At 34.4% G+C, this 15,736-nt stretch overlaps 1 protein-coding gene across 7 annotated transcripts in view; it reads left to right on the top strand.

Moving 5' to 3' along the window:
• The window catches only part of OSBPL8 (oxysterol binding protein like 8), a 208,020-nt gene that overhangs the window by 177,850 nt on the left and 14,434 nt on the right, over positions 1-15,736 (top strand). For all 7 annotated transcript variants that reach the window (XM_003832884.4, XM_008958354.6, XM_055095924.2 and 4 more), the window contains 6 exons: positions 3,350-3,448; positions 6,576-6,673; positions 8,515-8,604; positions 10,364-10,500; positions 12,122-12,307; positions 12,646-12,733. In XM_003832884.4, the coding sequence (XP_003832932.2) occupies positions 3,350-3,448; positions 6,576-6,673; positions 8,515-8,604; positions 10,364-10,500; positions 12,122-12,307; positions 12,646-12,733 (698 nt within the window). The remainder of the gene's footprint in view (positions 1-3,349; positions 3,449-6,575; positions 6,674-8,514; positions 8,605-10,363; positions 10,501-12,121; positions 12,308-12,645; positions 12,734-15,736) is intronic.

The raw sequence follows: 15,736 nt of genomic DNA, 5'->3' as shown, positions 1-15,736 counted from the left end.
ACTAAAAATACAAAAATTAGCTGGGCATGGTGGTGTACACCTGTAATCCCAGCTACTTGGAGTGCTAAGGCAGGAGAATCACTTGAACCCGGGAGGCAGAGGTTGCAATGAGCTGAGATCATGCCACTGCACTCCAGCCTGGGCAACAAGAGCAAGACTCTGTCTCAAGAAAGGAAAAAAAAAAAGAAAGTAAATGGAAAGTAAAAGTTAAAAGCTAAACTATGCAAGTATTAAGTACAAGTAGGGTTAAGTGAGTATATTAATAAAATAGATTTCAAAACAAAAAGTGTTAATAGAGATAAAGAACATTTCATAATGAAATAAAAAGGTTCAGTACGTCAGGATAACATAATAATCATAAATGCCTGTGTATCTAATCACAGAACTTCAATGAAGCAAAAATAGACAGAATTAAAAGAGACAGAAATTTGAAATGGACAAATTTCTTAAGAGACACAAATTACCACAGCTGACCCAAGAAGTGGTGTAAAATTGTAATAGCTTTATATCAGATAAATTGATTTAGTAATATAAAATATTTCTTCAAGGATATACTCCAGGCCCAGATGTCTTGAGTTCTTCTAAAGATTTAAGGCAGAAATAACAGTTCTACACAATTTTTGGCATAAAATAGAAGAAGAAAAAACACTCCTCAGATCATTTTATGAGGCCAGGATTATCCTGATCCCCAAACCAGAGATTACAAGAAAATAAACTACAGATCTAATATCCTTATACATGTAAAAATTCTTAAGTAGTAACAAATCAACAGATAGGGAGAATAATATATGGACATATAAATAAAGGTATCATGATCAGTATATTAAAAGAATAATATGATGAAATGGATTTTATCTCAGGAATACAAGGTTGGTTTACCATCTGATAAACAATGTACTTTACCATATTAATAGAATAACAGAGAAGAAAAGTGTGATTTCGATAGATATGGAAAAATGATTTGACAGAATTCAACACCTATTTATTTCTTAGTCCTCAAGGAACTAGGACTAGATTAAAGGCATCTATGAAAAATATATAGCCAACTTCATACTTTTAAGGTGAAAATTGAATAATTTCTACCTAAGATCAAGAACAAGGCAAGGATGTTTACTCTCATTACTTCTATACAAAATTGTATTAGAGGTCCTAGCCAATGCAGTAGGCAAATTAAAGGGAAAAATAGCATACAGATTGAAAGGAAGAAGATAAGCTATTTGTATACCAGATTACATAGAAAATCTTCAAGAATATACAAAAAAAGCTCATACAACTAATAAGTGAATTTAGTAAGGTCTCAAGATGCATGGTCAAAAAAGAAAAATCAGTTGTATTTCTATATACTAGAAATGAATACTTGCAGAGGGTTTTTTTTTTTTTTTTTTTTTGGGACAGTGTCTCACTATGTTGCTGGTCTCAAACTCCTGAGCTCAAGGGATCCTCTCACCTCAGCCTCCTGAGTAGCTGGGATTACAGGCACACATCACCATGCCTGGCTCAGAATGAAATTTAAAAACAACTCCAATTATAGTAGCATCCAAATAATGTATTTAAAAATAAATTTAATAAAAGATGTGTAAGTCGTGTATACTGAAGACTAAAACATTGCTGAGGAAAATTAAAGAAGATCCAAATAAATGGATAGATAGACTATGTTTATATATTGAGATATTTAATAGTGTTAAGATAATAGAGCTCCCTTAATTGAGCCATAGACTCAGTGCAATCCTAATCATAATCTAAGCAGGCTTTTTTGAAGATATTGGCAAGTTGGCTCTCAAATTACGTTGAAAAGTCAAGGACCCAAAACAGCCAAACAATTTTGAAAAAGAACAAGAAAGGTCTTTCACTGCCTGATTTTAGAATAAAGCTAAGGTAATCATTACAGTGTGGAATTGATGTAATGGTAGATATATAAATTAATAGGATGCAATAGAGTTCAGATGTAGACCTGTACACATGGTCAACTGTTTTTTGACATGGGAGAAATGATTGTCCATAGTTAAACATACATTTACCATGAACTCAGAAATTCCACTCCTAGGTATTTGCCCATGAAAAATGAAAATAGATGTCTACATAAAGACTTGTACGTAAATGTTCTTAAGTATACACAACATTATTCATAACAATCCAGGACTAAACACAACTTAAGGACCATCAACTAGTAAGGAAATAATCACAACTACAGAGTGCTAACTAGCAATAAAAAGGAATAGAATTCTTATACAACAATGTGGATGAAGCTGAAAGACATTGTGCTAATTGAAGGAAGTAAAACACAGCAAGCTACATATTCTATAATGCCATCTGTACAGAATTCTAGAATAGGTAAAGCCAGTGATTTAAAATGCACCATTGGTGTCCTGGGGCTAAGGGGAAGGATTGACTGCTCAGGGGCAAGGAGGAACTTTTTGGGGATAATGGGAAGTTCTATATCTTGATTGTGGTGGTGGTTATATGACTCTGCAATTTCCGAAACTCAAATTTCACACTTAAAATGGGTTAGTTACTGTATGTAAATTTATACTTCAGTAAAGCTGAGAATAGAAGGAGAGAAAATGCATACAGGAGAAAACTTAGAAGCAATTACCATAGTATTTTATCGTTGACTGCATTTTGGTGCTTTATATATATTTTTTATTTTTCTAAATTGTCTGTAGGATTAATTATAAGCATTTAAAGCTTGAGATTTGTAAGTAATGTGACTTACAGCTAAAAAATAATGGTTTTATTCAAAAAAGAAAATTAGGCTATACAGTGAAACAGTGTTTTATTAAGATTAAGTATTCTACATGTTTTCTCATTTTCTTGTAACTCTCATAAAACAGGCCGGGTGCAGTGGCTCATGCCTGTAATCCCAGCACTTTGGGAGGCCGAGGTGGGCAGATCGCCCAAGGTCAGGAGTTAAAATCAGCTTGGCCAACATGGGGAAACCCTGTCTCTACTACAGATATAAAAATTAGCTGGGTATGGTGGTGCACGCCTGTAATCCCAGCCACTCAGGAGGCTGAGACAGGAGAATTGCTGAACCCTGGAGGTGGAGATTACAGTGAGTCGAGATCACTCCACTGCACTCCAGCCTGGGCAACAGAGTGACAGAGACTCCATCTCAAAAAAAAAAAGCACATAACTGTATCTTTTAAAAGTAGTCATTATGTAAAAATGAGAATATGGATGAAATATGTTTTGGATATAAGGTAATGAATACATGTTTGGGCACATTGAGATTGAGACATTTTTAAGACTTTCTACTGTAGATGTCTGGTAGGTGTTCTAAATATATTTTGTTTGTTTTGAATTGGTTGAATAAGTTTTGTGAAATTTAATAAACAACATTTTATTTCAGGAAACTCATTATCTGCAATATTAGAGGGAGAAGCACGGTTAACTTTCTTGAATAGAGGTGAAGATTATGTAATGACAATGCCATACGCTCATTGTAAAGGTAAATATTTTCTATACTTGAATTAGATATTAAGCTTTCCTTTTAAGTAAATGTATGTAGCTGTGATTTGTTATGCTTTGTGATTGATGGAGTCAGACTTACATTTTGTTTGAAAGCATCCTTGGATTACAGATATTTAAGATTATTGCTATCATTTGCTGAATATTTCTGCGGTGAATTAATTCACCTGTAATGGACTTTTTGTGATGTGTACTTTAGTCAGAAGAGACTGATTTATCATAATGGAATTTCTTTGCACTTGCCTGATGTGCAAATTTTCAAATTTGACAAAACCGTCTATTATTTCAGAATCTGTAAAGATGATTTTCATCTTTTTGCACCACCATGCTTTTTTAAAATTTTAATTTACTATTTTTTAATGTACCAAGTTTTTTAAAGATTTTTCTCACCCTCATTTGGCAATTTCTTAATGTATTATGCTTTTTGCCCCATTATTTAAAATACAGATAAGGGTATTACATAATAATTGTCATCTATAACATTACAACATGCTAGGCACCCAACTGTTCAATGCATTTATTTAATCATTTCAGCAGCTCCTATAAAATAGAAATATTATTATTCCCTTTTTTAGAAGAGGAAAAATGAAGCACAGAGAGGTTAATGTGCCTGAGATCATACAGCTAAAATGTGGCAAGTCAGGATCTGAACCCAGGTAGTTTACCTCTGCACTCTGAACTTTCAACTATTTTGCATCAGTTTAGTGTGGTCATGATGTGTATCCTCCCTTCCAACCGGTTTCTTAAAATCTTAAAAATACCTTTTTTGGTAATTATCCTCTATTTTGGGAACTGATTCATGAAAACGTATAAATTATTCAATATGAAAAGTGGGCAAAGGATACGAACAGACACTTTTCAAAAGAAGACATTTATGTGACCAACATGAAAAAAAGCTCATTATCACTGATCATTAGAGAAATGCAAATCAAACCACAATGAGATAGCATCTCATGCCAGTTAGAATGGTGATCATTAAAAAGTCAGGAAATAACAGATGCTGGAGAGGATGTGCAGAAATAGGAACACTTTTACACTGTTGGTGGGAGTGTAAATTAGTTCAGCTATTGTGGAAGACGGTGTGGCTATCCCTCAAGGATCTAGAATTAGAAATACCATTTGACCCAGCAATCCCATTACTGGGTATATACCCAAAGGGTTATAAATTATTCTGCTATAAAGACACATGTACACGTATGTTTATTGCAGCACTATTCACAATAGCAAAGACTTGGGACCAACCCAAATGCCCATCAGTGATAAACTGGATAAAGAAAATGTGGCACATACACACCATGGAACACTATGCAGCCATAAAAAAGGATGAGTTTATGTCCTTTGCAGGGACATGGATGAAGCTGGAAACCATCATTCTCAGCAAACTAACAGAGAAACAGAAAACCAAACACCACATGATCTCACTCATAAGTGGGAGTTGAACAATGAGAACACATGGGCACAGGGAGGGGAACATCATACACTGAGACCTATTGGGAGGTGGGGGGCAAGGGGAAGGATAGCATTAGGAGAAATACCTAATGTAGATGATGGGTTGATAGGTGCAGCAAACCACCATGGCACGTGTATACCTATATAACAAAGCTTCACGTTCTGCACATGTATCCCAGAACTTAAAGTATGATTTTTTTAAAAAGGAATTATTTGATATGGCCTTATTTCACAGTTGAGAAATCTCGGAGGGCTGAATCTTATTGAAGGCCAACCCAGCATGTACAAAAGAGCCTAACTTATGGCCTTAGTCTAGATTATTCTTAGAGCTTCAAGTATAGTTCTTGAAGTAAGCATGGAGTGAAATATCTTTAATTATGAATTGATAAGAACACATATTTTTAAATTTTCTATCATTTAGAAAAAATAAAACTATATTCCATGTAGATATCCATGCGCTACTTAGCTTACAATAGGGAAAATTTTTTATAGCAATGCATGGAAAAAGAAAAGAAGTTATAACCACTTGCGAATGAGCATATGAAATGATTTTTATAAGATGTTTTACCCTGTATGTTTTCTAAGGTGTGTTCCCCCAAGTCACTAGTCTCACAAATTGTTTTGTAAAATAAGAGTTCCATAGCCAAGTAAGTATGAGAAACATTGCATAGTCTGTTCCCCTCTCAAAAGATAGTATTGTACATTGCATGTTAAAGGCTGCCTTAACATCTTAGACCAACAGCAGATACACACACAACCTGTTTAGCTTTGTTAAACCCAGAGTTTCCCCAGCTTTTAACCACAGAACTTATTTTGTAGTTTTTTGTTTGCTTTGCTTATGCATTTGATTCTTGTTATTTGCAGTAGTTATGTTACATAAAGTCACCACTGAGTTAGCAAATACTGAGCCATTGCTCCTGGGGGAGTATGAGATTGGATTCCTGTGAGCCTCTTGTCCCAACATTTTCATCAGCCAATTAATCAGTACATAACCTTGTTTTATGTATGCTTCTATTTAAAGAAACCTGATGTAATTATAACATTAATTACATATTATTGATTCATTAACATTGAACTAACAGCCAACAGAACTAAAGCCTAAACGTAGCTTTTAACACACATTTTCCCTGTAAGATACAGTATAGCTTTCTTGCACTTAGGAACACTAGACAGCACTGCAATACTACATGTGGGTCCATTTTAAACAGCAAAACCACCAGTGAAAAGCACAAAATGTGAAAACATGATACTAAATACACTGCAAAAAGGACACTTTTTTTTTTTTTTTTAACAATGTGGGAGCTGAAACAAGAGTGTTTGCCTTGCTCAGCCTCAGCTCAGAATGTGTGCATTGGGTGACTCAAATTTTTCGCTACTCTGCACATGTCTCCAAATGACTACAGAAGTACTGTGGGTATTGATATTTTACTGAGTAGGTGAATTTACAGATAGGGAATCTGCACATAATGTGAATCAGCTGTTATCTATTTATATCCTACAGAACCAACTTTATGTCTATATTATAGTTTTTCATTTGAGTGGGACAGAGTGATTTTGAATTATGTTTCTCCTAAAAGATTAGATTACTAAACTGTTTATTGTGAGCCATATACTATACTATACTCTTTTCAATTTTTTGTCAAATCTTTTTCCTTTAGGAATTCTTTATGGTACAATGACACTGGAGCTTGGTGGAACAGTCAATATTACATGTCAAAAAACTGGATACAGTGCAATACTTGAATTTAAACTAAAGGTTAGTAGACAATACAGTAGGTATCACCTAGCTAAAGGAGAGCCATACAATAAATATTGAATAAAGGGCACCATGTATTTCCTAATTAAGGACTAAATGTAAGAATACAATTTATGTCATGTCAAGGATAAGTGCATCTAAGGAATAAGGGCAAGGCTGGGTGAGTATCTTCAGGTAGCCTAAGATAGCAGCCTTGGAAAATTCAAATTAACACAAAAGACATTTTTTGTTTTTCATCTTAATTAATAAAACTGTGGGTATTATATAGAAGATGAGATTTAAGAAGTGATCGGATAGAAATTTCTTAGTAAATTAAAGGATTGTTTTTACCAAATACCAGAAGATATGTGTCATCTTGCAGTCTAGCTGTGTAAACCAAGGCACAGTTGTATTAGTCACTATTTCTGTGTAATAAGTTACTCTAAAACTCACAGACTTAATAACTATGTGCTGTTCCTCATGAGTTCTGTGGGTCAAAAATTTGGACAGGGTATATTGGGGATAGCTTATCTCTGCTTCATAATGTCTGAGGTCTCAGAAAGACTTTGTAGGCCATGGGTGACTCAATAGTTAGGGACTGTAATCACCTGAAGGCTTATCACTTACATATCTGATACCTGGTCTAGGGTGACCGAAGGACTAGAACTGCTAATCTGAGCACCTGTATACATGGCCTTTCCATGTGACTTGGTTTCCTGACAGCATGACAGCCTCAAAGTAGACTTCTTACTTGGCAGTTGAGGGTTTCAAAGTGCAAGTGCCCCAGTGAGCAAGACAGAAACTGCATTTCCTTTTCGTGACCTAGCCTGAGAAGCCAAATTATATCACTTCCACCATCTTCTATTATTTGGAGAATTGTAAGACCACCCAAATTCAAGGAGAAGAAATATAGACCCCACTTCTCATTGGGAGAGTGGCAAGGTCTCCTTGAGGAAGAGTATGTGGGCTGAAGGGGAGAGGGTACGTATTGTCAAAGCCATCTTTGGAAATTTTTGTCTGCCTCAAAATGAAAGGGAAATTTGAGAACCTAATGTGAATTAATTGTTCTTGAACAATAGTATATTCAGATAAAAATATTTCTGTGAACTAGTAATATTTATTACTAAATTGCTGCTATGTTGATATCCAGCTGATAAGCAATTTTGCTCTGATAAAAAAGACCTCTTAAGTATTATTTGATGCAATGTCTTTTATTTTATTTTTCTTTCACCTTGGCAAAATTTTGCTTGTACGGTGATGATAATGTTTGAAGATCATGATGAATGAGTTCTTAAGTATATATGATGCCTTTAAGTATGACATTGGAGCATCAAAATTTTGTCTCTTAAGGAGAGATGTTAGTAAGGCATTATAGTAACTCAATGTATTCCTTCTAATTTTATTTTTTGGAGGCTTTTTTTGGCTATATATTTTACTTTTGTTTGTTTGTTTTTTAAGGAAGGGGTGTTATTTATTTCAATGGATCGTTAATTCCATTAGGTTTATTGAGTTGTTATTGCTTAAGATAACGTCACATTGATAGGGCACAGTCTTGACAGTTAGGGGAGGACACAGGATTTGAGCATACATGGAACATGAGTCAGTTATATCAGTGTGATCTTTCTTAATATGTTTATTTTGATTTAATATAGTCTGCTTGTTTTATCCTATTTTTTTCATAGCAATTCAGATTTCTTATTAAACATTTCTAACTAAAATTTGAGTCAGTATTTTTTTACTGCTTGTGCATTCAAGAGTACTGTAACTATACAAGTAATTTTTGTTGGGTTTTTTGTTTTGGTTTTACATTATATGTAAATATAAGTGAAAAGTAAAATGTTTAACATTTTCTCGTTTAAAAGCCATTCCTAGGGAGTAGTGACTGTGTTAATCAAATATCAGGGAAACTTAAACTGGGAAAAGAAGTCCTAGCTACTTTGGAAGGTCATTGGGTAAGTATTTTGTATATGAGCTTTACAAAAAGAATTTTATTCTGTGGGAAAAAAAAAAACAATCACATTTAAAATTTAAAACTTATTCCGTTGCTGAAAACATCACTATTTAACATAAGCTTCATCTTAATAGCAGATATTTTGGTGTTGATCTGTTATCAACAGTAGTTAATTTTGTGTAATATTTTATTTCCAAAACTTAAAATCAGTAGAAATAGCTAACACTTATATATGACTTACTGCATTATTTAAGAATGTTACTCATATTAACTGATTTAATATTTATAACATATAACGCTATGAGGTGAGTATATAGGTGCCATGCCCATTTTATTATTGTTTATTATTGTCCCCATTTTACAGAAGAGGACACTGAGGCACAGAGAGTTCACATAATTTGCTCAAAGTAGGTGGTGGAACAAGAATTAAAGCCCAGGAACCCTGGCCCCAGGACTGTGCTTTTATGCACAGCACTCTACTCACATAGAAGAAAGAGGCATAGTTCCAATTAGAGTTATATTCCTTTCAGTGGAACATGGAAAGGATATAGTGGTGTGTGAGAGCAATGGCTTTTATTTACTTCTCTGCTAACCTAAATTCATATTCATGTAATTTTGTTAAGAGACGCTTAAATGAATAAAAAGAATCATGGTACTGCATGGATATACCATACTATGAGCACTGAGTATATGCTCCTTTCTGCATGCAGTAAGCAGAAAATGTTGAGAAATATGAGAAAGTGAAGTTAGGGACTTCGTTAAGTGGCCACATACACTCTGAAAATTTTTTTTAATTGCCTTAAATCTGAGAGTCTTCTGGAAAAAAGATAAAGCAGCAGTCATTTTTAAAAAATGAAATTTCTGTCTGGGTGGGGTGGCTCACACCTGTAATTTCAGCACTTTGGGAAGCTCAGGAGTTTGAGATCAGCCTGGGTGACATAACGAGACCTCTTCTCTACTAAAAATAAAAATAAAAAAATTAGATGGGCATGATGGCACATGCCTGTCCCAGCTACTCAGGAAGCTAAGGCAGGAAGATTGCTTGAGCCTGGGAGGTGGAAGCTGCAGTGAGCCATGATTGTGCTACTGCACTCCAGCCTGGGCGAGAGAGCAAGACCCTGTCTCAGACAGATAGATAAGATAGAGATGAGAGTGAGAGATGACAGAGAGAGAGAAGGAGAAGGATGGTTAAACAGGTAGATAAATTAGATAGGTAAAATAGATTAGATAGATAAGGTAGATAGCACTGCTGCACTCCAGCCTACACGAGAGAGCAAGACCGTCCATGTCTTAGATAGAAAGATTATTCGATAGAGATAGACCTCAAATTTTTAATGCTAGGAAAGGCTCTTTCAGAGGGATGTGTGTGTGTATGTTTGAGTATATTGAATCCATGGATAGTCAACAGCATCTCATTGTAGCTGCAACAAATACTATGCTCTACTTGGACAGTTTGGAGATGGTTATTGAGGCTTTGCATGTAATGTTTGAAATTTATTAAGTAAAACTTATGAAATTTCACAAACTGGATATTCAACCAAATTCTTTTTAATTAACTAGTATTACGTAGTCAATCTTAATGTTTTTATAAAAATGATAAGAAACTTGGAGTTTTTGGAAAAGTGCTAGTTATATTTGTTTTAAAAATGCTTTTAACTGGAGGATTAACCAGAAGAAATTATCACCATCATATTACTATACTATATAATTGCCTTCTAAGTATAATTCTTTACATTAATTTTGAATTTTTTAAAATATAGGATAGTGAAGTTTTTATTACTGATAAAAAGACTGATAATTCAGAGGTTTTCTGGAATCCAACACCTGACATTAAGCAATGGAGATTAATAAGGCACACTGTAAAATTTGAAGAACAGGGAGATTTTGAATCAGAGAAGTAAGTATACTGTTTTACAGCTAACTTCATGAGGATCAGAGAGTAGTTTTTCAATTCCTTAATGATATGGTCATTTTGTCACCTTCTGTCATATCTTAATTCAGCAAAATAGTTTATCATTTGTGGAATGTGACAGTATTCTGTTTTTGTGTATATGAATGTCAAATATAATATAAATCGTCTTGCTTTTCTGTAGCTCAAAACTACTCATTTTTTTCTTTCTCAATTGTTCCAGCACCTTAAAAAAAAAGAAAGAAAGAACGTTTTTGTTTAAATAAGATTACAGGACTAATTAATGACTCTTGGTTTCTACCTGGCAACAGTTTTCTAACCTGATTTAAGCATTAGAACTCTAGGTAAAGGGAGTGGTGCAGAATCTACTTCTGTTCCATTCTCTGAAACAAAAGTAAAGTTACTGGATGGACTGGCTTCTATAGGATTTATTAGTTGGGTAATAACTAAGGCTATCATTTCTGTTCTTAAGTCATGAACTTCTTGCTAGATGGCTTATATTTTTGAATCAGAAATATTGTGTACACATTCCCCATTTTATTGTTGTTATATCTTTGTGTTAAGAGAAAGAGACTTATGTATAAGAGATATTTTGCTAGGCACTTAGTACTTATTATGCAACTTTGTCCTCCCTACATGTTTGCACATACATATCATTCTCTGTCATGGGAATTCAAGTCTGTGTGTACCTTCCCTTCTACACTCAAATTTGAGGTTGTCAAAGATGGAAGAATGTATATGTACCAGTTCTAAAAATTCTGTCTCAGCCATAACCATTTGATGTTCTTTTTCCAGAGATAAGCTTTGCCAAGGCACACATATGATAATTTGTGAGAGTATATAATTCAGCATATTTGAAGATGAGGAAATGAGACTTAGGATAAATAACTTTAAGTGCACCAGCTAAGAAGTGGCAGCTCTAGGACTTGACTCATGTCTATCTGATCCCAAAGCCTTTTCTGGTTTTAACATGCTGCCTTTCTAGATGGGTAGGATATAGATATACTTTTATTTAACAGAAGAAAGAGCTAGTAGGGGAAATCATTTTACCTCAGTAGTCTTTTCTGTTAAACCAGTGGTTCTCAACACTAGCAATACATTAAAATATTTTGGGGAAACATTTAAAAAATATATCAATACTTGGGCTTGACCCCAGAGATTCTGATTATAAAAATTCTCTGATAATTCATGGATCCAAACTTCAGAAGCACTGCATTACATTAATGGATCTTTATGAAGCCAGTGAATCTTAAACAGTGTAAGACGCATCTAGGAAGCTTGCTAAAAGCATAGATTCCTGAGCTTTACCTTCATTACATTCCTATCATCTTGAGCCAGCAACACTTACTACCATAAGTTTAAGAGTCTATGTAGTAAGTTTCTCTTGCCAAGTAAAAAAAATTAGTCTCCACTTGTGAACAGGTCTCTCTCTACTCAAGGGACTGGATTTATATCTTGACTCATTTCTAAGCCTATGAGCGTAAGTGTTGTCAAAGCCAGAAATTCATGTGAGCATTATTTTCTCTACAAGGGATTTGAGGCCTATTCTATATAGATTTTATTTTCTGTTGCATTTTTAATACTTTTAATATTTTTGCACATGTATTAGACTCTGGCAACAGGTAACTCGAGCCATAAATGCCAAAGACCAAACTGAAGCTACCCAAGAGAAGTATGTTTTGGAAGAAGCTCAAAGACAAGCTGCCAGGGATCGGAAAACAAAAAATGAAGAGTGGTCTTGCAAATTATTTGAACTTGATCCACTCACAGGAGAATGGCATTACAAGTTTGCAGAGTAAGTAACTTAAAATAGTTTATTTCAAACAATGTATTAGCATGGTTTGTTGCCTTTATTTCTAGAATATTTGTTGCTGGAGTAGTTTTTATTTAATTAAACCATGTATATTAGTATGAGATTTTTAAACTTGGTTTTGCATTCATTATAAGCTTGACTCTATGATAGAAGTTAGCCTATAAAATAAGTTGAGGATCTGAAGATTAGGTATGGGGAAATCTCATTATTAGAACTATGCATATAATTATTAATAAAATTGGATCATAGAATAGAAAGTTTTAAAGTTCTTTGTTTAGTCATTGAGCAAATGGTTTTTTTTTTTTTTTTCATTTATGTAGTACCCGACCATGGGACCCACTTAATGATATGATACAGTTTGAAAAAGATGGTGTTATTCAGACCAAAGTGAAACATCGTACTCCAATGGTATGTAATAAAAAACTAGGTACACTAGGTATATAAATCTGTTAAATCTTTAGTATCTATAGCAACCAACATTTAAAATTTGGTTTCAAAATTTAAAATTTTGGGTGAGCAAAATACGCAGCTCTGAACTCCTCTTACCCCAAAGAAACATCAGAAAACAAGCAAAAACTCTCAACTCAATTTGCCAGAACTCTGGAAAACAGTCAGAGGTGTTCAGCAACCAAGTGAACACTGGTCAAGAAAGTGCAAAGAGAGGAAAGCTTTGTGGCATTTTACCTGCCCTTGCCCCAGGTCCATCCCAGTGCAGTAGCAGTCTTGAAGAGCCCCTGCGTTGCCAGTGTAAGTCCCTAGTTCCAGAAGGAGCAGAGTGGACCTCATACACAATTGTGTATGTCTGTCCTAACCTGTCAGGATACTACCTGAAGGACTTACACAGGCACTCATCTCTGAGAAAATCAATAAAGACAAATTATTCAAGGGAGCCAAACAAATTCTGGAGCTGAAAAGTATAACAAAAATGAAAATTCACTAGAGGTATTCAAAAGCAGATATAAGCAAGCATAAGACAGGATCAGGAAACTTAGAGATAAGACCATAAAAATTATCCAGTCTGAGGAGGAGAAAGAAAAATGAATGAACTGAGGTGAACAGAGCCTAAAGGACCCGTGGGACACCATCAAGTGGGTTATCATTGCATTATGGGAGTTCCACAAAGAGAAGACAGAGAAGTGAATGAAGAATATTTAAGGAAAGAAGACCCCCCAATCCCCAAATTTGGTGGAAGATATAAATCTACAAATTCAAGAAGCTCAACAAACTCCAAGTAGGATGATCTCAGAGAGACCCACACCACAACAAACTGTCAAAAGCCAAAGAGAGTCTTAAAATCAGCAGAGAGAAACAACTTATCACATACACTGGGGATCATCCATAGGATTAACCGATTTCTTGTAGAAACCATGGGGGCCAGAAGGCAATGAGATGACATATTTAAAGTGGTAGAAGAAAAAACTTGTCAATCAAGCATTCTGTATCTGGCAAAACTGTCATTCGAAAATGGGGGAGAAATTAAGACATTCCCAGATAAAAGCTGAGGGAGTTCATTACCACTAGACCTGCCCTACAAAAAAATGCTAAGGTAAATATGTAATAAAATGAAACTCAAAGCTGTATGAAGAAATAAAGATTTTTAGTAAATAGTTGGACAAATATAAAAGCTAGTGCTATTGTAATTTTAGTTTGTAAGTCCACTTTTTATTTCCTGCAGGACTTAAAAAATAAATGAATGAAAAATAATTTAATTACATATCTTTGTTATCAGACATACAATGTGTAAAGATATAGTTCATTACAACATAAAAGCAGAGAGGATGGAGCTGTATAGGAGGAAAGTTTTTATGTACTACTGAAGTTAAGTTGGTATCAACTCAAACTAGATTGTTGTAGAGGTAGGTGTAAATGTCATCCCCATAGTAACCACAAATGAAATATCTAAAAAAATACACACAAAAGAAAATGAGAAGGGAATTGAAACAGTTTACACAGGAAGCAAACACAAAAGCAGGCAGTAATGGAGTAAATAAGAAACAAAAAACGTATATGACATATAGAAAATAGCAAAATCAGAGGTAAGTTCTTATCAGTAGTTATTTTAAAATGTAAATAGATTAAACTCTGAGCAAAAGACAGATTGTAAAAATTGATTAAAATAAACATGACCCAACTATTTGCTGTGTACAAGAGATTCACTTTAGATCCATAGGCAGAAATAGAGAAAAATGAAAGGTTGGAAAAAAATATTATGTGCAAATAGTAACCAAAGGAAAAATGAGGTGGCCAATAGTAACCAAAGGAAAACTGAGGTGGTTATACTGTCAGACTAAATAGACTTTAAGTCAAAAATTGTTACAAGAGACAAAAAGAACATGGCATATTGATAAAAGGGTCAATTCATATACACACACACACACACACACACACACACACACACACACACACACACACACACACCAATCAACAAAGCCCCAAAATACACAAAGCAAACTGACAGAATTGGAAGATAGAAACAGCTCTATAACAATAGATGAAGAATTCAGTAAACTACTTTTAATAATGGGTAGAACCTCTAGATAGAAGATCAATAAGGAGGAAAGGGATTAACTTGAACCACACTGTAAACCAACTTGACCTAGCAGACACATAGAACAATCCACCCAACCATGGAAGAATACACATTCTTCTCAAGTGTACGTGGAACATTCTCCAGGATAGACCATATGTTATGCCATATGACGTGTCTCAGTAAATCCCAGCTACTCAGTTGGTTGAGGCATGAGAATCATGTGAACCTGGGAGATGGAGGTTGTAGTGAGCCAAGATCACACCATTGCACTCCAGCCTGGGCAACAGAGTGAGACTTTGTCTCAGAAACAAACAAAACAAAACAAAACAAAAAAACTCAATGGGTCAAAGAAAAACACAAGGGAAATTAGATAATACTTAGACAAGTGAAAACAAATATATAGTATAACAAAACTTACGAGATGCAGCAAAGGTAAGGAAAATATATATCTGTGAACATCTACATTAAGAGAGATCTCAAATCAATAACCTTACTTCATTCCGTGAGAAACTGGAAAAAGAAGAAAAAACTAAACCCAAAGCTAGCAGAAGAAGAAAATAATGAAGATTAGAGTACAGATAAACAAAATAGAGAGTAGGAAAAAAATAGAATTTGTGAAACCAAACCAAAAGTTGCTCTTTGATAAAAATCAACAAAATCGATAAACCATCAGCTAGGCTAAGGAAGCAAGAAAGAAGACACAAATGACTAAAATCAGAAATTAAAGTGGGGATGTTACTACCAATCATAAAGAAATAGAAAGGATTATGAGAGAATGCTATGAATAATTGTATGCCAACAAATCCCTAGAAACTCACAAATTACATAAACTGACTCAAAAAGAAATAGAAAATCTCAATAGAGCTGTAACAATAAAGAGA

Source organism: Pan paniscus, chromosome 10 (genome assembly GCF_029289425.2).
Source record: "Pan paniscus chromosome 10, NHGRI_mPanPan1-v2.0_pri, whole genome shotgun sequence".
Classification (NCBI taxonomy): domain Eukaryota; kingdom Metazoa; phylum Chordata; class Mammalia; order Primates; family Hominidae; genus Pan; species Pan paniscus.
Note: the sequence above shows the minus strand (reverse complement) of the source record. Positions and strands in the feature narration are given on the sequence as shown.